This window comes from Dasypus novemcinctus, chromosome 12 (genome assembly GCF_030445035.2).
Source record: "Dasypus novemcinctus isolate mDasNov1 chromosome 12, mDasNov1.1.hap2, whole genome shotgun sequence".
NCBI classification, from domain to species: Eukaryota; Metazoa; Chordata; class Mammalia; order Cingulata; family Dasypodidae; genus Dasypus; species Dasypus novemcinctus.
Window position 1 is genome coordinate 37,052,299 of NC_080684.1, and position 22,504 is coordinate 37,074,802.

A 22,504-nucleotide genomic window follows, 5' to 3' on the forward strand; every position below is an offset into this window, starting at 1 on the left:
TTCAGGAAGAGGCTCAAAGATGTTATAACCACAGATCAGTCAGTCACACAGCTACCACGGTTGTGAAGCTGGAATTCAAATCCATCTCAAAAGTCCAGAATCCTTCTACTCTACCAAACTGCCTGGCCACAGGGCAGGACTTGTAAAAGGTTTAAGGAAGTGCTTTACTTCCTTCCCCTGCAAAATGTTGAAGACAAAGCTGGAACAACCTTCCATTTTTCTTTGCCTCAGAATTTAGCTTAGTGCCTAGCACACACTAGGTGTCTCAGTGCATATCTGGATTGCCCCAGTGGCTAAAATGACCAAGAGTCAAGCTTCACTTAATTGTAATGTACACTGTTCTGGCTACCAGCATTATTGGGCTGGTACTTTCTACTTACTGGTTCAAACGGTGATCAAATTGTTCCCTGTATCAGTTGGTGACCTCCAAACCTGTGCTGTTTTGGACATTTACTTCTTCCTCTTCATGAAATCAACTGTCATAGAGATACCAACCTTCAGCAGGTGGGACAAGCAAGTGAGATGAACCCTATAAATCAGGCAAGGCAGACCCTCACTTTGTCAAGTCAAATGGCAGAATCTCCAGGGAGAAGTCATTAAGTCATTACCCTCTTGACCCTCTCTCAAGAATATAGGTTACTTCACAGACTGACAATCATGCTTCCTGAGTTTCCCAGGCCACTCCCAATCTAAAATATTTTATCCCATTTTCCCCTTTTCTACATTCATATGTGTTGGATTGTACCCTGTTATGGGATTCTGAAATAATGAGGTCACTGTATCTATAAACCACTGAACAAACGCCTGGTCACTCGTTGGTCATGGGTCAGGCAGAGGATCCTGCCCTGCCAGCAGGGCTTCCTTCACGCCACTCACAAAAGACTGCCTGGCTCTTTCGTGCAACAGCATTAACTTGTATTACTTTTCATATAGGTCTTAGTTTTTATCCCCTTGAGGTCATCTAGTTATCTTTCTCTCTCCTAAACTTCCAGCTCAGTGACTGTACAAAGCACTGCCAAATACTGTTGGTGAGAGTGTAGATCAGTGCAATTTTAAGAAAATTTTATCAATATCTATATGCACCAGCAATTCCATTGTTACTCAGTAATTCCACTAGTAGGAATTTATCTAAAAGATAAAAGCCCTCACAACTGTGGAATGGTATTATGGAATGCTCACAGCAGCACACCTTGTACTTACTAGCAAAAAGCTGAAAACCAGTATTAGAGACTTGTTCAACTAATTATGATAAATCTATACAATGGAATAATATATAACCATAGGAAGAGTAAGGAGGCCCAAGCAGTACACGTTCTCATGTAATACTTGTACTAGGATAGAGAATCTCCAAAAGAAACTTAACAGTAGTTTCTTCTAGGGAGGAGGTAACGGGTCCAAAGCAGGACAGAAGATCACTTTTCACCATATATTCTTTTGAACTATTTGGACTTTTTACCATTTGCATATACTGCTTTTTCTTAAAAACAAAAACAAAATCCCAAATAGTTTTTACAAAAAGACAGCGAAATAAACAAGTTGTGTAAGAATATACATAGTATATTTCCAGTTATGTAAAAGAAAGGAAAACTGCATTTTCTTGTTTGGGTTTAAAAAAATTTCTGGAATGATATACAAGAAACTCACCAGTGATTTCTTCTGGGGAGTGGAACAAGATAGAGGAGGGATTTTTACTTTCTGCCATGTAGCTGTTTATACTTAAATAACAAAAAACAAACAAAAACCTACCCTGCACTATTTTTTTAAAAGTGAAGATTTAAAAATTGCCACAAATTAAGGGCCTAGGAAATATTTGATATTTATAAGGAAGCCATGCTAATTTAAATTTTACCTCTGAAGTGGCACATAATTAATTGACAGAGCTATAACAACTAAAATTCCAGTCTTACCTCTAGACTGGGGAAGGGCAAGACATTTACTTATAAGGGGAAATGGAAAAGGGATGGGAGAATGATAGGTAGGTAGGGCTTCTTTGGGCTTGCCAAAGCCCAAAGATATGGGGAGCAAAGATTGTGCTGCAAAACTCAAACTTCAAATTCACTGAAGAAATGTCAAGTTGGCAAATTTAGGAGTAGAATACCTGCATAGAGACTAAGTGAATCAGGACTTGGGCATATTAAATTTTTAAAAATTGCAGAATGCATATAGTATGAAACAAAACACAATTCTTAAAAAATCCATTATGTATGCACATACATACTTTTTTTTTTCTTTTTTAGGATGTACCAGGGACTGAACCCTGGACCTCATACATGAGAAGCAGGTGCTCAACCGCTGAGCTATACCCCCTCTGCATGTATGCACATATATACTTATAAAATGGTCTAGGATGTATGCCAAATTATGAACACTGGTTACCCTTGAGGAGTGTAACAGGAAAGTGAAAAATTTTTTCCTTTGTATTTTTACCTTTCTGTATTATTTGATATTTTAAATGCTTCTTTTATAATAAAAACCAAAAGTAAAAAAACTTCAGAATTGTCAAACTTTTTATGGGCATAGAAAAAATCTTCAGTTATTTTTCTATAAGAGGATTTTCATTCCAACTTTAAGGGGGTTTTGAAACACATGTGGATTCCCATTTGTCTGGCTAGGTTAAACACAATCTTGCCTGGTTACAGGAATAAACTACATAATCCTTCAAGGTCATTTCTATCTCTGGATTTCCTACAAAGCAGGTAAGCTTTTCCCTGACACCCAACAGACTGATGTTGTTATTGGACAAATTTCCCAAAATGAGGGACTTTCCAAGTCAGCCCCTTGGAAAATGGCTTCCCCAATGTTCCCTGGGCTTTTTTCACTGCAAGACACACGTGCACATGCACAATCTGTTCAGCCAACCTGAACCCTGGCAGCTCAGTTTCAAAGAGCCAGGGGAAGCCCTGAGGCAGCTAAGTTCTGCACGGCTGCCACTTACAGCCTGGGTTTCAGACTTGGGAAAACACATGATAGAGAAAGAAAAAGCTCTGCTGTTATTAAATCATAGATGCTGGAGGCAGGTGTGGGGTGGAGGGGTCTGGCACCAATGCCACCTGCTACACACAGGAGCTAAATTATACTGTTACAGTTACTACTCCTGTCAAGGGACAGGGAGTGGGGGAGAGGGGTGCCAATATAACCTTTGGTTGCCTGGGAGAGCTGCTGGCAGCTGTGGTTTTTCTAAATTGGTAAGCTTTCCTTTGGAAAGTCACCATTCCCTATCCTACAAATCTTTTCCCACAAGGAACAGCTGCCTTTGCTCATCTTGGCTTTCACGTTTTAATTTGGTTTTGAAACTAAGCAGCGGATAAATGACTTGGGAATCAGACACCCTCACTTAAGCCTGGAACAAGCTGTCCAAGTGACTTCTACCCCATGAGGCCCAAAGAAAAACATATAATGAAATGAAATCACTTGCTGCCGTGAAACAAACGTGGGAACATTTATGCAGTGTTTTTATTTATTCAACTATAAAGACTGACTGCAGCAATTTTTTTGATGGGTAACATCTTAGATTAACACTAATTATATTGCTATAAATTTAATTCAGCATCAGAACAGGATTCAGGGAAGAGGGAAAAGAAAAAAATCTCCAAACACTGAAAGGGAGAAACATCTTTTTTTTTTTCTTCCTTTTTTCCCCTTTAATTAAATGCTACCTTCCCATAGACTTCTCTGGTTTGCAGTCTAAGGTAAAAGGAAACAAGGCTTTGGGCATTTTGAAGAAACTGCAGGTTAAGCTATGGTGCCAAGCAGGAGACTGAAACCCAATTTGACTGTCAAATCTTAGGCACATTTTGGGGGTAAAGGCAGATTCTCTGGAGTGCAGCACTCTGATACCTGGAACTAGATGAATACCATGAGTTATTTCTGTAACGACCCACACTGTCATGTCGCCCTTGGTTCATGGGGTCGTTGGACTTTTGGCCTTGTGGCCTGTAGCCTTGTCCTCCTCGTCTGTTCCCCGGCAATACCTAAGGATAGAAGAATACAATGTTCAAAGTACTCTGGCATTATGGTAGCCTGCTTGTTCCATTTCATCATATAGGAGTATTCTGAAGCTTAATTGTTGTATCCCATGCTTGGCACTCAGTCATCTCTCAAGACTCAGACAGGGGAAGCGGATGTGGCTCAATGGATAGAGCTTCCGCCTACCACATGGGAGGTCCAAGGTTCAAACCCAGGGCCTCCTAATCTGTGTGGTGAGCTGGCCCACGCGCAGTGCTGATGCGCACAAGGAGTGCTGTGCCATGCAGGGGTGTCCCCCACGTAGGGGAGCCCCACACACAAGGAGTGCGCCCTGTAAGGAGAGCTGCCCTGCGTGAAAAAAGCACAGCCTGCCCAGGAGTGGTGCTGCACACACGGAGAGCTGACGCAGCAAGATGCCGCAACAAAAAGACACACAGATTCCCAGTGCCGCTGACAAGAATGTGAGCAGACACAGAAGAAAACACAGCAAATGGACACAGAGAGCAGATAATGGGGGGGAGGGGAGAAGAGAAATAAATAAAAAATAAATCTTAAAAAAAAAAAAAGACTCAGACAGAATCCTGTCAACCAGTTTAACATATTCACTACATCAGAATTAATAAACCTTTCACTAATCATTTCCCAACTTTACCCTTAGGCTCTCTTCCACCAAAAAGGAATGCACTTTTTTTTTTTTTTTAAAGCTGGGTACAAGAAAGCTAACAAGGAAGAAAGAATAAAGAAAACGTACATTCTGTGTTTGTTACAAGCCTGCAATTGGGTTAAGCATCTTTTCACATGCCTAAGCTTTGCAGATCATAAGCCATTTGTAAAGATAATTCACATTTGGAATAATACAATAAATGTCACTATGGTCTGCTTTGCTACATATCATAAACCTTAAATTAAATCATGGGGTTGTGCTTTAGTACATCTTTCACATTACAGCCCAGAAAGCTTATGACATGGGATTTTATCGTTGTTCCCCAATTCCAATGTTCTATCAGGTCTGAAGAGTTCCTAACAGTAATGCCTTAAATTGCTATAGTGTTTCTTCTTCACACCAAGGAAAGGAAACAATGGATTGCTCTTCAGCTTTCTAGTGTTTGCCAGGTACCCCCACCAGGTTTACTCTCTCTCCTCTCTCCCTGATACATTCCACCCTGTGCTTCTAGGGAGTTGCTGCTTTCGAATGCACTCTGGTGAACCTGCCACTTGTGGTGCTCATCTACCTTGAGATGGGTGCATGACTCCCAGTGTGACTAATTACCAGGCAATACTACTTACAACAGCTAGGATCACTGCCAACATAGGAAAGTGTCAGCAATTCTTGGCAACGGGAAACCTGAACTGGCTGGTGGTTTGGAACATATATACCGAATGCTTTTTCAGGAACTGAGGCTGGAGGGATTCAAAATAGGTGTGGAAAGGAAATGAAGGAAGGAAGGTAATATGCTCAGCTCTCAGCATGAAAACTTTGACAGTCTGGTGGCTTTTCTTCCTAATGTGCTCAGTATGGAAGTGAGGTTACCTCTCGATGAGGCTGATAGGGCCGGCCACTGGAGTTTGCTATGGCAGCAGGAGTCTCTCCTGGTGCAGAGTTTTTCTTACTAGCACTTGTAAGGCTGGGAGCAGAGGCACAAGTGGAAGAGGAAGCAGGAGAGGCATCACTTGGGTTACTCAAGGACACAGACGTAACTGAGCTACAGCGGGATCTAGTAGAGTAGCTATTCTTTGGATGGGACACTGAAAAAGAAATATGAGGAATATGTGGTCAAATGATGGAAGAGCATGATGGATAAGGCTTTTCTTCTTTCTCCATTTCACATTGAGCAACTGAAGATAAAGAACTGTCTGCTAGAACTGTCATATAGAAAAGCCTGTAAGAGGGGTAAAAGGAAGGAAAATTTCCCTCTTCTCTCTTACTCCCCTCCTTCCAATCCCCACTGCTTTGTAAAGGAATTCTAGAAACAGGAGAACAGTTTTGAGATCAAAGTTACCCGTCCCCCCACTGACTAATGACTTCTTGGCATTTCTTATTATCTAAACTCCTGGCTATGGATCTAGCAGCTGACTAAGCCTGGGAACAATAGCATGGGGCCATATGTTTACTTTCCCATGCAAGGAACATTCTCAAAGTACAGATTTTGCAAAGAAAGAAAAAAGTAAATAAATTAAATCTTCCCCAAATCCTTTTGAAAAAAAATTTTGCAAGATGCAAGGAATAATCAATCAAGACTACTTAAGTATGAACAGAAGTGGTATTTACAACAAGCACGTATTTTCACAAGTTTCTTTCCTTCTATAAAAAAATCCCAAATTCAAAATACCAACCTAACTGAAAGATATTAATATTTTCAACTCAAATTTCATCAGAATTTAGTGGTTTAAAACTATCCCCCAGATTTTTTTTTCTTGGCTTTAAGCCTGGACTACTGATGAGCTCACAATCACTGCCCCAGGCTTCATATTTCATTTTTATATTGAGATAGAATGAAAAAAGGAACTGAGCTCAGGGCTTGGCTGATGTGCCACTACAAACCCTCACCTTAGAGTTATTCTCCCCCCCCCCCCCCCCAACTTGGTCTAACTCCAGAGCCCCATGTTCTTACACTATGTATCATACACTTCTCTAGTCAGGAGAAAATAATGAAAAAATATTATTTCACATTTAGGGAGCTGGAAAATACTCATCCTCAGAGCTCAAAGGTACCCCAGGGTTGTTTTTCACAAAACACAAATGAAAACATAAAAGGAACTGAAGAAGAATCAGTGGAGAAGCCAATCAGCACTTGGACTCCTAATTAGAGGCTTCTCATCTCCATCTTCCAGTATACCTCATCTCCCATCACCTCACCTTGTCCAAATGAATCAATGCTCTTCTTTAGGGTTTCTACATCACAGGTGAACCGGGCTACTCGTCCCAGATCCTCATCATATTTACGTTCACTAACAAAGTGCTGGAGAAAGGGCAAAGAAAGCATCCAGGTTAGATAAACATTATACATGGAATCTAAAGCTTGCTCTATACAGAGGAAACAGAACAACTTTCAATTGTCTTCTTTTTTATTGCTTCAAAGTTTACTAAATAGCCACCATATTATAAATGCTGGGTAACCCACCAAATTAAATGATTTTCTTAAGAGCTCAAAGGGAAGTCTATTTGGGAGCTTTATGAAATGCTACAAGATGTTCAAAAAACTTTAGATCTTGTCAAGAGAAACCTTAGAGAATGGAAAAGGGAGATAAATTTATAGTAGAGGGTCATCTTTCCAATGCTGACTATGCTCTACATCATCCCATTTCAAAAGGAAGCAGAGGCTCAGAAGTAGGTGAACAGTCAGTCACAACAGCAATCTCATTTAGATGGAGGGTCTGGTGTTCTTGAACAGGAACGTCCTTAGGAAATCCACTTCACCTCTAAAAACTTTTAGTTCTTGAAATAGGAACAACTTTTTAAAATGGAAAATCAATCATGTGAAAAGTCAACTTTGCAAATGAAAAGAGTTTATGCTGCAAATAATTTAATCCTTTTAAGCAGACTGACCTGAGAAGCAACCAATTCCTTGGATCAAAACTAGCTAAACTATAGAAATTGTGGGACCAGAAACATGTCACGAATAAAGTACTTCTGGGGTCTATTTCAATAGACAATGTCTAAGGTACCCTGGAATAATTTTTTTAGATAGAGAAGAGATGAGAAATTAAAGTTAAAGGCTAGATATAATTCGGAAGAAGTTAACTCCTCAAGCAGTCTTATTAACTAGGTAGAAGTGGTCAAATTTCACTTTGGATTCTCAAGGAACAGAAACAAATGCAGGAGAATCCTCAGGATGCATCTAGAAAAACTGAAAGGGAAAGGAGAGAGAAAAATTACCTCTGGTCCTTCAGCTCTAAAGATTCAGACTATATTATGGCTTAATATACCACATGAGCCTCTTGTAACAAAGCCCTGAGACATATATCAGTCTGAGATGAATTCTGAAACAAATTCTAGGATTTGTTGAGTCAAAGACACAACAGGAATGACAGAAATAAAATGATCTGGAAATAAGACATTTAAATTGCACAGCACCCACTTCAGTACAATGAAAACGGGGAAAGAGATCCTTAGTCAGCCTGCAGAAATATTTCTAGCAGCTTTTCAACCACGTGGGAAGGAGAACAGATGAAGCCTATGAGAGCCAGGATCTAATTCCAAAGGGGTTTCCGGCTTCTCCCCGGTAGTTGAATGAGATTGATTGGCATCAATGTATGAAAGACTTTCTATAAAATGTATTAACATAGCTTTAGTTAATCAGAAACTGGTAACTTAAATTTGCATTGTTGGGCTATTTCACCCCAACTGTATAGTCTAAGGGGAAGGAGTGAAGAGAATAGTAATACTACATAGATTTGTGTAAAAGACTGGGTCAAAATGATAACAAGGATATCTGTAGATCCTAGATGACTTCCCACGTATATGTTATTTTAAACATGCTATTATAGAGCCTCTGCAGAAAGTATTCCTTTCAAACATGGGAATAAATCTAATATGATCAGAAAGGGCAGAGGTTAAGGGCTCAGCCCTTCTTGCTTATGTAGCCCCCAGTTTAAAAACAATGATTTAAAACGCCAGTGTCCACAACTATCTATGAATACCCCGACTTATGTCAGGTTTCCATTCTTAGTCTTCATAATACCCTTCTCTATTTAAGATTTTTTTCTTAAGGAGGTACCAGGGATTGAACCCAGGACCTTGTACATGGGAAGTAAGACCTCAACCACTGAGCTCCATCTGCTCCCCAATGAGAGTTGGTTTTTTCATTTGTTTGTTTTTAGGAAGTACTGGGGGGACTGAACCTGGGATCTTGTACATGGGAAGCAGGTGCTCAACCACTTGAGCTATATCTGCTCCCCTGTATTTAAGAATTTAAAAGGTATGAGTGCTGAACCCAAGTAATCTTTATAAATAGATTAAAATACAACCACCATTTCAAACTGTTAACTTTTCTCTATGAAATCAGAATTGACCAACCAACTATTATTTACTGAACATCTAGTATGTGCCAAGGCAGCATGCTAGAACTGGGGACACAGCAGTTTTTGCCATGTAAAGTTCACAATCTAGTGGGTTAGAGAGATAGATCAAATAATCAAATGCATGTAAAATTATAACTGTGCCATGAAAGCACAGAATAGGGGGATATGCTAGTCAGGGAAGTCAGGAAGCATGAGTAGGTCAAGGATGACTGTATGTTACTGGGGGGAAGGGAGGGTAAAGAGTGTTCTGGACAAATGGAAAAGCATGTGCAGTGGTCTTCCATCAACAGGGAAAAGGCTATGTCTGTGGAAAGGAAAAGCTAGTATGGCTGGAGAACAGAGAACAAGGGAGGCATGGTGTGAAATGAGGATGGTGGTTGTTTAGGGCCAGATCATACAGAGCCCTACGGGCCACTGTCAGGATTATCATCTTTCTCCTAAAAGCAAGGATAAGTTTTAAGCAGGTCAGTGGGGTATAAAGAACAGATATGGAAGGGTCTGGAGAGTGGGGCAGTGGCAAAGTGGATGAGTAGAACCGGTTAGGAGGTTATTACAGAAGTCAAAGCAAGAGATTGTAGTAGATGGACCATATTGGTGGTGGTGGTGGTGGACATGAAGAGAAAAGGTCAGATCTGAGATTTATTAGGTGGTCAAATGGACAGGATCTGTTGATAGATTCAATGTGGGAAAAGGAAAATTTCCTAAGATTTCTAGCTTGGACAACTGGATAGATGACAGTACCATTCACAGAGAAAGGGGACCTGGAAGAGGGCCAAGTTTGGAAAGGAAGATCATGAGTTCAATACATTAGATATGGCCATGAATTATGGTGATTTGTTACTTGTCCCCCAGAGTAAGAAGAAAGGCAGAAAAAGAGAAGAAGTTTTACTTTGATATCAGCTCTGAGCTCAACCAATTGCTCCTCTGACATCCGAACAGCCACATCAGTCATCTTCTTCAGAAGTTCGGCTTTCTTTTGTCGGCTGAGCAAAATTTCCACTGTAGAGGAAAAGGGAATATGACTCTTACGCTGTTGCTAAATGGGATAAAGAAGAACTAGCAGTCTTGCAGTATGTATTTAATAGCCAAAGATTTAGCTGCCTACCCACTGGAAAAGAAAATAGAAAGGTCTTGTTTCCATCCTCTGGAGGGTCTCTGAAGGCAGTTAAATGGTAAACATTTCTTATAAATCTTAAAGACTCATAAATCATTTGACATTTTTCTTTTTCCTCTCCCAAGTAAAAAAAAAATTATCAAGAAGTATAAAAATTAAAACAGAAATATGCACACATGATAAAAAAAATTCATCAGGAATAAATGGGTATAAAATGAAAAGTAAAAGTAGCCCTCCTACTTCTGGCTTTGTGGTCCTCTCCCCAGAGGAAACCACCATTAATAGTTTCTTATGTATATTTCCAAATATATTTCTATATAACACATACATACATATATACCCTTTTTTACCCTCATCACAAATGGGAGTACATCATATAGATTCTCTCTCCATTAACTTAGATATTTTCACTTAATGTATCTGTAAGCTCATTCCAGAGCAATACATCTGGATGTCCGTAGTTTTCTACTGTGTGGCTATACCACAATTATTTACCACGTTCTCTAATGATGGATATTTGGATTGTTTACACTCTTTTAAGAAGCACCAGTTCTTTGCTATGCTCCCCGATGTACAATCAGATATGGCTATGGAGGAAAACAGATAATCAGGAATCTCCCAGAGGAGAGCGCCAGAGGCCACAAAGGACAACGGGCAAAGGAAATCCTCTCAAGAAGCAGAAGAAGAGTAGGGACTCTCCTATTTCTGCCCAGCAAAATTTGATCAGTGCTGGAGCCCAGTGCCTGCTGTGTGTTTCCCAATTTTCCAAGTGGGAATTTTTACTATAATTATCCTCTTCTTTCTCCATCTATGTAAAATTAGCAGAGGGGACATTTAACCTTTCTTTAGTTTATAGGACCCCAGACCACAATATGCTATATCCATACCTGGAAGATCTAAACATCACCTCTAAGTCCTGGACTTTTAGCTGAATATAGTAACTAGATGAGACTTTGGGGTTTTGCCATTGAAAAGGAGGGGAGTGTGCTCTCTCTTTGGGAAAAAGAGGGATGTTGGATAGCTAAAGGGAAAGATTGTAGCAAAGACTGTTATTTGACCAAATAGTCATTCTCCCCTTCTTCCTTATAATCTGAAGTCCAATGTTGTTGCTCATGCTTCTCTCTCTGTCCAATTTCTTTTGGTTGTAAGGATTTTAGTCATATTGGGCCCACCTTAACTAATAATATCTTCAAAGGTACTACTTACAAATGGGTTCACATCCATGCCAGGGATTGGTACCTGAACATGCCTTTTTTGGGAGACATGACTGAATCCCCGAGAGTCTACCCTCTGGACTCCAAAAGACATGTTCATCCCACATGCAGGACAACATTCCACCACCACATCCTAAAATCCTTAAGTTATTTCTGTAACAATGCTAAGTACAAAGTCTCATCAAAATCAGTGATGGGTGTGGTCAACCATCCTGGGGCAAAATTCTTCTCTCTGATGGACCAGTGAAAACTAGAAAATAAGTTATCTGCTTCCAACATACAACGGCGGGACAGGCATAGGATAAACATTCCCATTCCAGAAGGGAGAAATAGGAAGGGATACAGGGATACCAGGTCCCAAACAAATAAAAAATCCAATCGGGCAAACTTCATTAGAGCTCAAAGTCTGAAAAACATCTGTAGCTTGATTCTTTGTCCTCCAGTCCTGACAGAACAGCAGCTTCACCCCTTCCAGGAGCTTGCACAGCAGCCAGGCTGTTTCTGAACACTGGGGTGTAGGCCCTAACTTCTCTAAGCATTGGGATGGTGGTCAGGTTCCCTGTGAATACCTAGGAATAGGCCCCACTATTTCCGAGAACTGGGGTGGGAGACTTTGCCTGAACATCAGGGTGCAAGGCCCACCCCCCCAAGAGGAGGGGCAGGTGACCTTGCCCCTCACAACAGAATGGTGGACCTGCCCTTTCCATACACGTGGGTTGGCCTGCTCACTTGGCCTGAGGTCTCTTCAGTCCAGACCTCTGCTTTCATGGTTCTGCCCTTGAAGTCATTCCTCTTTCATTGCATCCCTCCTCTGATTCTTTCAGTCAAGGCCAACAGTGGTTCTGCAAATACTAATTTTGCAAACACCTTATTGGCTTTGTATACAGTTCAATGAGTTTTAAACCATCAGACAACAGAACTTTCCACAGATTCTTCCTGGATAACTGCATTTCCAATAAGGACCATCCTCATTTAGTTTGGGCAGAGCTTAGCTAATAACATCTTCAAAGGTCTTTTTACAAATGGGTTCATGCCCCCACCAGGTGGGGGATAGGATCCCAAATCCCTAACAGTTACTATTTTAGTTTGCTAAAGGTTGCCAATGCAATATTCCAGAAATGGGTTGGCTTTTACAATGGGGATTTATTAACCAGTACGCTTATAGTTTTGAGGTTGTGAAAGTATCCAAATCAAGGCATCATCAGAAACTTTCTCCCTGAGCTGCAGCTGTAGGCAGTCAGGCACATGGCAGCATCTGCTCATCTCTCCTCTCCTCCATGCCTCATTGCATTCAGCTTCTGGTTTCAGTGGCTTCCTCTCAGCTTCTGGGCTCCATTCATTTCAGTTTCTGGCTCCTGAGGGCGTTCTCTCTCAGCTTCTGAGGTTTCTCTTTATATATGCAGCTCTGTTGATTCCAGTTTGTAAAAGATTCCAGTAAGAAGATTAAGACTCACGTTGGGCTAAGCCTTGCTGGAGTAATCTAATCAAATGGCCCTTAACTGAATCTAATCAAAGGTTCACAATAGGTTCAGACCCACAGGAATGGACCAATTTAAGGACAATTTTCAGGACTCCACAAAAGATTCAAACTACCACAGTTACCAATGGGCTTAGGTAAAAAAAAATCTGCAAGTCCTGGCTTTGCTACAGATGAGGAAGTCATGTGATACAGTGTGGCCACTAAAATACTCCAGGGGCAGAGCTTACAGGAAAGCTATTTAAAGGTGGTTATTCAGCTGACATGTAACATTTTGCCCTCCTCCACTGGAGCCTCAGGACCTATCTTATGATCATGGGCATACTCTAACTATTGCTGGATGGAAGGATGGAGGAGCCTGGGTCCTAATCTCATTTTGGAGAGGCCTTAACAGCCCTGGAACGCTTACCTCTGGACTTTTCCTTTCATGACAGAAAAACTCAGATCTATTTAGGCCACTTTGTTTAAAGTAGTCAAACTCATCCCCTAACTGATACACACAGAATCTTGTAACCTACTGAGAAATTAGTCAAATTTATGTTAGAAAAATGGAATTTTCAAAGAGCTATATCAGAAATTACAGAGCAATGCCTTTAGCAAGTTTGCTTAGCCTAACTACCACGTATTTGACTCCCTTGGGTTGCCCATTCCTATTTCAAGCATAGTTTAATAAATCAGGGCTCTTTTCCAATAAATTGGGAATATGCCTTCAAGAGTTTCTAACTCCAAGGCCCAAGCATTTACAAATGACCTATTGCTCTAATTCCTAAAATAAAACTTATCTGCTACTTATAACAACTTCTGCTTCTCTCAGTTCTAGAATTCTAGGGTTCTAAGACAAAATTATAGACCTCAAAATGGAGAAAATGTGTGAAGTAAAGATTTCTACATTTATCAAATAACTCAGAGAACTTAATTATGTAAACTAATTCCCTGACACTGGACAAGCTGCTTCCCCCCTGCGCCTCCCCCCCGCCAAAGAAGCAGTTTCTTTATGAATTGAAAAAAAATTTAAAAACCTTCCTATCTGGGAAGTGGACTTGGCCCAATGGATGGGGCATCTGCCTGCCACATGGGAGGTACGCGGTTCAAACCCCGGGCCACCTTGACCCGTGAGGAGCTGGCCCATGCGCAGTGCTGATGTGCGCAAGGAGTGCAGTGCCACGTAGGGGTGTCCCACACGTAGGGGAGCCCCACGTGCAAGGAGTGTGCCCCGTAAGGAGAGCCGCCTAGTGCGAAAGAAAGTGCAGCCTGCCCAGGAATGGCGCTGCACACATGGAGAGCTGACACAGCAAGATGACGCAACGGGGAGAAACGCAGATTCCTGGTGCTGCTGAAGGGGATAGAGGCGGTGGCAGAGGAACACGCTGTGATGGACACAGAGAGCAGACAACAGCGGGGTGGTGGGTGGCGGGGGCGGGACAAACAAAAAACTTCCTATCTCCCTGGAGAACATCATATATGATTGTGAAAAAGCTTTCAACTGTAAAGTACTATGGACATATAAATTATTTAATAAGCTTATAATCTGTAAAAACGAAAAATAAGCAACTTCTTGACAGTATTGTAAGTAAGTCATTATTAGTGTCATTGAGAACCAGGATTTATAGCATGGAAGAGATAAGTATATACTGATGAAGTTAAGTAAAACTCTAGCTCTGAATTTGATAAAATAAGATTGACCATGAGTTGAAAACTGGTTGAAGCTGGGTGATGGGGATTCATTGTATTAGCCTATTTTAAATACATTTGAAATTTTCTATAAAAGATGTATATTAAAAATCACTTTCTGAAAAGTTAGGATTATACCTTTTTACTAATTTTATTTTATACAAAAAAAGAGAGGATACACAAGTATAAGAATGGGGCTGTGGACTTGGCCCAGTGGTTAGGGGGTCCGTCTACCACATGGGAGGTCCGAGGTTTAAACCCCAGGCCACCTTGACCCGTGAGGAGCTGGCCCATGCGCAGTGCTGATGTGCGCAAGGAGTGCTGTGCCACACAGGGGTGTCCCCCGCATAGGGGAGCCCCACGCACAAGGAGTGCGCCCATAAGGAGAGCCGCCCAGCGCGTAAGAGAGAGCAGCCTGCCCAGTAATGGCACCGCCCACACTTCCGGTGCCGCTAATGACAACAGAAGCGGACAAAGAAACAAGACGCAACAAATAGACACAGAAAACAGACAACCGGGGGAGGGGGGAGGGATTAAATAAATAAATAAATCTTAAAAAAAAAAAAAAAGAATGGACTAAGATCCGTGTTAGTTAGAAATTCCATGATATGCCACTTAGGTAAATGAAATCTCACCTCTGAAGAATAATTGATAGCAGCTCTGCTGTATATTTAACATTTGGAGTTAAAATGGAACAAATCATGAACTCTGCTTAGTGCACTCTGTCTCTGGCCCGTGACCACAGACAAAAATTTAACCGTGACTCATCTTGACCAGGCCTAGCATTTCCATTCTTAACAGTTTGAGGATGGGTTGAAAGAAACAACCTTCCTAATTATAAACCAGGCATTCAAAGTATGAACATGCCTCTGAAAAGCCCAAAATCAATGTTATTTTCCAAAAGTAGTTGACACTCCTTCTTTTCATGTAGCTGTATGTCTTTAACCAACACTTAATAGAAATCTGGTTCTTCTGTATAAAATACCACAAATTACCAAAATAGGTTCTATTTCTGTAGAATCTACTTTAATAAGTTTTCAAGAAACCCTGGTCACGGTGTCCTGAACCCTCAATATATCAACTTTTCCCTCAATCACTCATAACAGACACCAAATGAAGACTGTTCTACTAACCAAGAAAACAAGGCAAGTTCCCATAGGCCTGATAGGAAAGCATACATTCAATTAAGGGTAACCTGACAGGAAGTCACCTCTGTATAGCCAAAGGGTTTTTTTGCCCCCAAGCAGAAAAACCCAATGGGACTGTATAATCACTGGAGGAAAAAAGAAAACAAAAATTAAAGCCAGATACCCGTAGCCTACTTAATTTTTCTAAAATTGATTCTGTGGTCCTAGAGTATTCAGTGAGATACCATGATGCAATCTTTTATATACTGAACTCCATGTTCAAAATAGTAAAATTTGGACCTATTTTAAAAATAGCCTCTTGTAAATTACTGCTTGAAAGGATTCATAAGCAGTAAATTTTCTCATGATTATTTAAATATATAAGCTCTCATCATGGGATTTATACTGAGCTTCTGTTATTTAGGGTGGGTGGGAGGTGGATACTATCTGGTAAGTTTTACAAGTTTTCATTAAAGATCAACCTTACTTGCTTCAGCTTTCACTTTGTCCATTTCAGCAAGTAATGCCACTTCTCGGTCCATTAAACTAGGGAAAGACAGCAAAGGAAAAAAAAGGTTTGATCAGAAACTCCAAACACAGAAAAAAGCACATTGTTAATAGTGGAAAAAGATTTAAGAGTTTGTCCACTAAAAGCACACTGCAAAATAAACACTGTATACATGAAAGTTTCTGATATCTTACTTTCAACAAAGAATACTTTAAGGATTTGTTCAACAAATTAAACAGACCTAATTCCCTTTTATTTCTACATATTACTGTAGACCAGTAGTTAGTTCAAGAGTTGAGAACCAGTAGATGGCAGTAGCAAGTTACAAAACATTTTTTAATGAGTTAAAGCAAAAGTCCTTGTGGAAATTAGCATGTGACTCACAAATTTTTTATTATATATTTTGGTCTAGAAAATTTGACAGCTTTGCTCTAATGAATTTTCACTAGGCAATAACCTGACTTGGCTCAGTAAATTTATCCACAATTAGGATCAATGTTTACCACAGTTGCACATGTCCACTGACAAGTAGTTCTTGAAATGCAAAGTGAAAAGACACACACACATACACACACATGCAGTGCTAGTTTCTGTTAAACTTTATATTTTTTATTTCTTTTTAAAATTTTTATTTACTTATTTTTCTAATTAACATTTAATTCAGAAAGATAAAGTCAAAGGTTTCTGGTAGGCTTATTTTAATGGAAAAGGGACAGTAAATGGGAAATTAGAATTTTCTCCACTACTAATATAAATGGTTTGTAGGCACATAAAGTTTTTCCATATCCTTATCAAAGAGACCATTTCCTCGATGTATAAGGAGATAGTGTCAGGTTACTCTAATACTCTACCTATGGATGCAAATAATTTTCCTTACCATATCACTTTAGCTTGGTGGTGGCAAAATCAAAACCAAAACCAAACATGAAATAAACGAACTCTCTTTTTAATTTGGAGTTCATTCTGAATTCTCCTTTTGAATGGGAATAAAACTGCAGGGTTAATAAAAGTTCCACTCCTCTGACTCTGGTTTTAAAAACAATCAAATAGGTGTGGTGTATATGTCTATACACTTACACACACACTAGTTCAGTTTAGCTCAGAATGTAGTTAGCACAAAGTAGTTAATATGGAGATTACAGTGTGTGATATGTAGGATCATTTTCTCAAGGCATAAACTCCTTATAGCGAAGTGCCAGAGAACACAGGTTTAATAATTATGCATGAGGTTAATAAACAGATGTAACTAATTTGGCTGGCATATTAATCAAAAAGCACTAGACAGGAGAGAAGATAAAACTGTTTTGAGGCAGCAATACTTTCCTAAGAAAGCATTTCCCAAACTGTGACAATAAAGGCTCCAAGAACTCTGTAGCAGCATTCTGGAATACCTAAAAGGCAAAATTAAAACACACTGACAGGAGCTGCTGGGCCTACAGTTTGACATTACCTTTCTTCTGATGCTGTAATTACCTTAAAATGCGGACAATGTGTCTACTAGATGACAAATTCTGTCTCTGACAGAAGTTATAAAACATTTATTAAAAGTCTTCAGCAAAACAAGTAAGCTTTTTGGAGCTTACAATCTTGATGAAAAGTAGAATGTCACATGATACTTTTTATCAACACTACCATAATCAGATTTTTTTGGTGTCGATATGATCTAGCACATTATGATGGCACTTTTTTCCCCCTGTGAGAATGACTAGCATCCACTTAAATTAAAAGTTTCTTGATGACTCATTTGGTGATTACAAGAAATTCCTATGGGGAAATGGATGTGGCTCAAGCAGTTGGGCTCCTGTCTACCACATAGGAGGTCCAGGGTTCAACGCCCAGGGCCTCCTGGTAAAGGCAAGCTTGCCCACGTGGAGTGCCATCCCACATGGGAATGCCACCCTGCGTGGGAGTGCCAGCCAATGCAGAGAGCTGGCGCAGCAAGATGACACAACAAAAGACAGAGGAGACAAAATAAGACGTAGCAGAACAGGGAGCTGAGGTGGCACAAGAGAGTGATTGCCTCTCTTCCACTCTGGAAGGTCCCAGGATTGGTTCCCAGATAATGAGAATATAAGCAGACACAGAAGAACACACAGTGAATTGACACAGAGAGCAGAAAATGTGTGGGAGGGGAGGAATAAATAAATCAATCTTTAAAAAAATATATATTCTTATGGCAATCCATGGACAACTACATGACCCCTTCATTAATTTTTTTTTTACATTTTTATGCCAAAAAAACATTGAAAAGAAGCACCTCTATTTCTTTTTGTTTGCTACTTATATTGTCATCTATAAACAATATCTACTGAAAGGCCCTGTGTTATCAGCCCAGCATTAAACAGAGAAATCTATTGGTTAAAACTGAGGTTTTGGGGTATTTTCTCAGGGGAAAATTTGATGAATATTTGCAACTTTCCATTAATTTTTCACAAGACTTTTAACATACAAAAATGAACAAATGTTAAAATGTAGTAATAATTCTTTTATTAGCAGTATAATGGGATTATGGTTGTATAAAAGATTGTCATTTTTGGGTCACCCCTGTTAACACATTTTAGGGTGGCATGTCATGATGTCTGCAACTTCCAAATGGTTCCACCAAAACACACACACACACACTGATCACTGTACTGTCCTCTCAAATTTCCTGTATTTCTGAAAGTTTTCATAATAAAAATTTGGGAAAATAAGCACAGAGAAGATGGGAAAGAGATCAAAAGTGGAAATTAGGCCAGGCATAAGGATAAAAACAGAAGCATTTTTAATTACCTTTGTAACTTTTCATTTCAAGACAGAAAAATAAACTCAAATTTATCATTACTCAAAAAAAAAAAAAAAAGTATACTGTAATACAATTTCCTTAAAAAAAAAGAAAAAGAGCTAAAGTTTTTCATTTGTCCCTGAGATAAACAATGGGTCTTACTGAGGATCTGTTGCCAAGAGATTCAAAGGTACCTGTGGTTTGAGGAAATGGTCTTTAGATGTTATTATCTCAAGTGATGAGTCCTCTCAGAAAGTAATGAAAGCCCCATTTAAACTGTCAGCCTTTCTGTTACCTTGCTAATTCCAATACCTGAGATTACCTGGCTTGCCAACTGTTCTCTCAACACTCTCCTGAATGGAAATAAGCCATAATAAGTACCTGTTAAACTGGATTACGGAACTGTTCCATCTAATGAAATCCAGCTAAATATTAGTGTGATCCTGTTTAGAAAGACACTAGGTCTTATTAAGCCAGGGCCTTATACACTGTAGAAAATTTCTACATCTTTTCTTCAAACATGAAAGATGGTTTTGGTTACTGGTCATTTTTACTAAGGAAAAAGATTGGTATCTGTCTGAATGTTCTGTATTTCCTACCCTCTTTCCCAGAACTTATAACCACCTTAACATTTGCTCAACTGATTCCAGCATCTGTGTAATTTAGTTGATCAGAATTGCAGTTCCTGCAGCATTATTGCTCACATTTCTGTGACATATTGTGTTTGCATCATTTGAAGTGAGCCCTTTAATTAATATATTCAGCATACAACTTATCAGCTTTAGCTCTTTCCTTTAGTAATTTTTTGGTACCAAAATATTTTAAATTATTGTCTGTTTATAGTTCTTGCATTAGAAAACAATGTTATATTGGAAATTCAACTTTGGTGATCCCCACAGTCAACTGTTTGAAGGAACAATACTCTATGTCACACAATAATGTTTTCAGAAAACATTTGTACTGGACTTTATTTGCTGAAAATCTAAAACCTATTTATTCTAATTCCACTAGCCAATCAAAACAGAGATCCAAGCAAAGCCAATGCAAACATCTTTTTTCCCCTCTGAATACACTTTCCTCTTGCCATAGAAAACAACCAAGAAACGTTTTTATTAGAGTAAAATAAATAATGTTTTGTATGTTCTGTAAAACTACATACTCCCAGCACTCACCTTACTGGAGTAGGGAACACCCATCTGAGCTAAAAAAAACAAAATGAAGAAACACCAGATTCGGTAGACAGATCAACATACTGAGCTGAAAAACTGCGAAACAACTGAAATGAAAGAACTAGCTTGTTAAGTCAAATCTGGATGCTATGAAAATTTCGATGAGTCCCTCTTTGTAAGGAGTCCTTTAAAAAGCATGTAGACATGGAATTTCATGTTTCATGAGTCTGAAGAAGCATTTAAGAAACTAGAAAATAAACCTAAGTCATGATTTTTATGAGACAGGCCATCAACCTAAAAGCATTGCTTTCTGCTCCTTTCCAACGGTCAAAAGCACCCTGATTCTAAACTAATCCTCAAGACGATAAGACTCAATAATCATATTTTATAACCTACTTAGGAAAAAAAGGACCAGTAGCAACCTAGATTATTAAGAAGTTATGATGTTCAAGTTTCTAGCAGGTAAGGAAAAACGGTCAATGGTGTTAAGCCCATACAGCAAGTGGCTGACAGAGCCTCATATGAAATTATGATATTTTTTGCTGTTGTCATTTATAATTTTTTAATAGGGAAGTTGAAGATTTACAGGAAAATCAAGCAAAAAATAACACTTTCCATCAGGGTGGTTTCTTTCTTACAAATGATTAAAGATTATTATTCTAACTATTAACTATAGTCCATAGTTATAATATATAAGGACTCACTGTTGCACAGTCCTATAGTGCCTTTTCCTAGCATATGTACAACATGAAATTGTACTTTTAAACACATTCAAATATATAATTCGCTGCTATTACATTAATACCACCGCCCATTACCAAAACTCTTCCATTACTACAAACAGAAATTTTGTACCAATTAAGCATTAACTTCCCACTCCTTACCCCCAGTCCAGCCCCTGGTAACCTGTATTCTTTGGATCTAAGAACTTGCTTATTTTAATTATTTACTATCAGTGAAATCATACGTTTGTCCTTTAGTGTCTGGCTTATTTCACTCAACATGATGGTTCATCCATGTTACTGCATGGCTCAGAAATTCATTTCTTTTCATGGCTGCATAATACTCTTTTCTCTGTATACACGACATTTTGTTTATTCATCCATTCATCTGTTGATGGACATGTTGCATGCTTCTAGCTTTTGGCTATTGTGAATAATGCTGCTATAAACACTGGAGTGCAAATATTTGTTCAAGTCCCTGCTTTCAATTCTTTTAGGTCTGAATCTAGAAGGAGGATTAGAGTCATATGGTAACTCTATACTTAACTTTTTGAGGAACTCCCAGACTGTTTTACGCAATGGCTAGACCATTACACAGAGGCTACACCATTTTATATTCCCACCATGTTTACTGTTGGTGAATGCTATTCCCACATTCTTTTTTTTTTTTAAATAGTAACCACTCTAGTTGATGTAAAATGGTATCTCAACGTAGTTTTGATTTGCATTTCCCTGATGGCTAATGATGCTGAGCATCTTTTCATGTGCTTTTTGGCCATCTGTCTATCTTCTCTGGAGACTGTATACAAAACTCTTTTTCCTTTTATAAAAAATTTATTTCTCTCCCCTCCCCCTGTCAGTTGTCTGCTCTCTGTGTCCCTTTCCTGTGTGTTCTTCTGTGACTGCTTCTATCCTTATCAGCGGCACCGGGAATCTCTCTTTCTTTTTGTTGCGTCGTCTTGCTGTGTCTCCGTGTGTGCAGCGCCATTCTTGGGCAGGCTGCATTTTCTTTTGCATTGGGTGGCTCTCCTTAGGGGTGTACTCCTTGCACGTGGGGCTCCCCTATGCGGGGGACACCATGTGGCACGGCACTCCTTGTGCGCATCAGCAATGCACATGGGCCAGCTCCACACGGGTCAAGGCGGCCTGGGGTTTGAACTGTGGACCTCCCATGTGGTAGGCGGATGCTCTAACCATTGGGCCAAGTCTGCTTCCTGTCTTTCCCCCCATTTTTAAATTGGGTTGCTGTGTTGTAGGATTTCTCTGTATATTGTAGATATTAAAACCTTACTGGGAAAGCGGATATGGCTCAAGTGATCGGGCTCCTGCCTGCCACATGGGAGGTTCATGGTTCAGTTCCCAGTGCTTCCTAAAGAAGACAGTGAGCTGGCATGATGGGCAGGCATGGCAAGCTGACACAAGATGATGCAACAAGAGACACAAGAAAAAAAACATAATGAGAGACACAACAAAGCAGGGAGCAGAGGTTCCCAGTGCCTCCTAAAGAGGACGAGCAGGACGGCAAGCTGGCGCAACAAGATGACACAAGAAACACAAGAGGAAAAACATAACGAAACATACAACAAAGTAGGGAACGTAGGTGGCTTAAGCGATTAGTGGCCTCCCTCCCACATTGGAGGTCCTGGGTTTGGTTCCCGGTGCCTCCTAAAGAAACAAAAGAAGACGAACTAACCAGCAAGTGCAAACAATAAGGGGGTGGGGAGAAATAAATAAATCTTAAACAAAAACA

General features: G+C 39.7%; 1 protein-coding gene across 7 annotated transcripts in view; it reads right to left on the bottom strand.

The window, feature by feature from the left end:
• Nucleotides 1-3,435: 3,435 nt before the first annotated feature.
• The window catches only part of SPATS2 (spermatogenesis associated serine rich 2), a 224,417-nt gene continuing 205,348 nt past the window's right edge, over nt 3,436-22,504 (bottom strand). For 6 of the 7 annotated variants that reach the window (XM_071218912.1, XM_058308286.2, XM_058308288.2 and 3 more), the window contains 5 exons: nt 16,079-16,137; nt 9,878-9,987; nt 6,824-6,926; nt 5,498-5,712; nt 3,436-3,971 (listed from right to left, as the gene is read on the bottom strand). In XM_071218912.1, coding sequence (XP_071075013.1) covers nt 3,777-3,971; nt 5,498-5,712; nt 6,824-6,926; nt 9,878-9,987; nt 16,079-16,137 — 682 coding nt within the window. In that variant the 3' untranslated portion in view covers nt 3,436-3,776. The remainder of the gene's footprint in view (nt 3,972-5,497; nt 5,713-6,823; nt 6,927-9,877; nt 9,988-16,078; nt 16,138-22,504) is intronic. The other variant, XM_058308289.2, reaches the window with a different exon arrangement.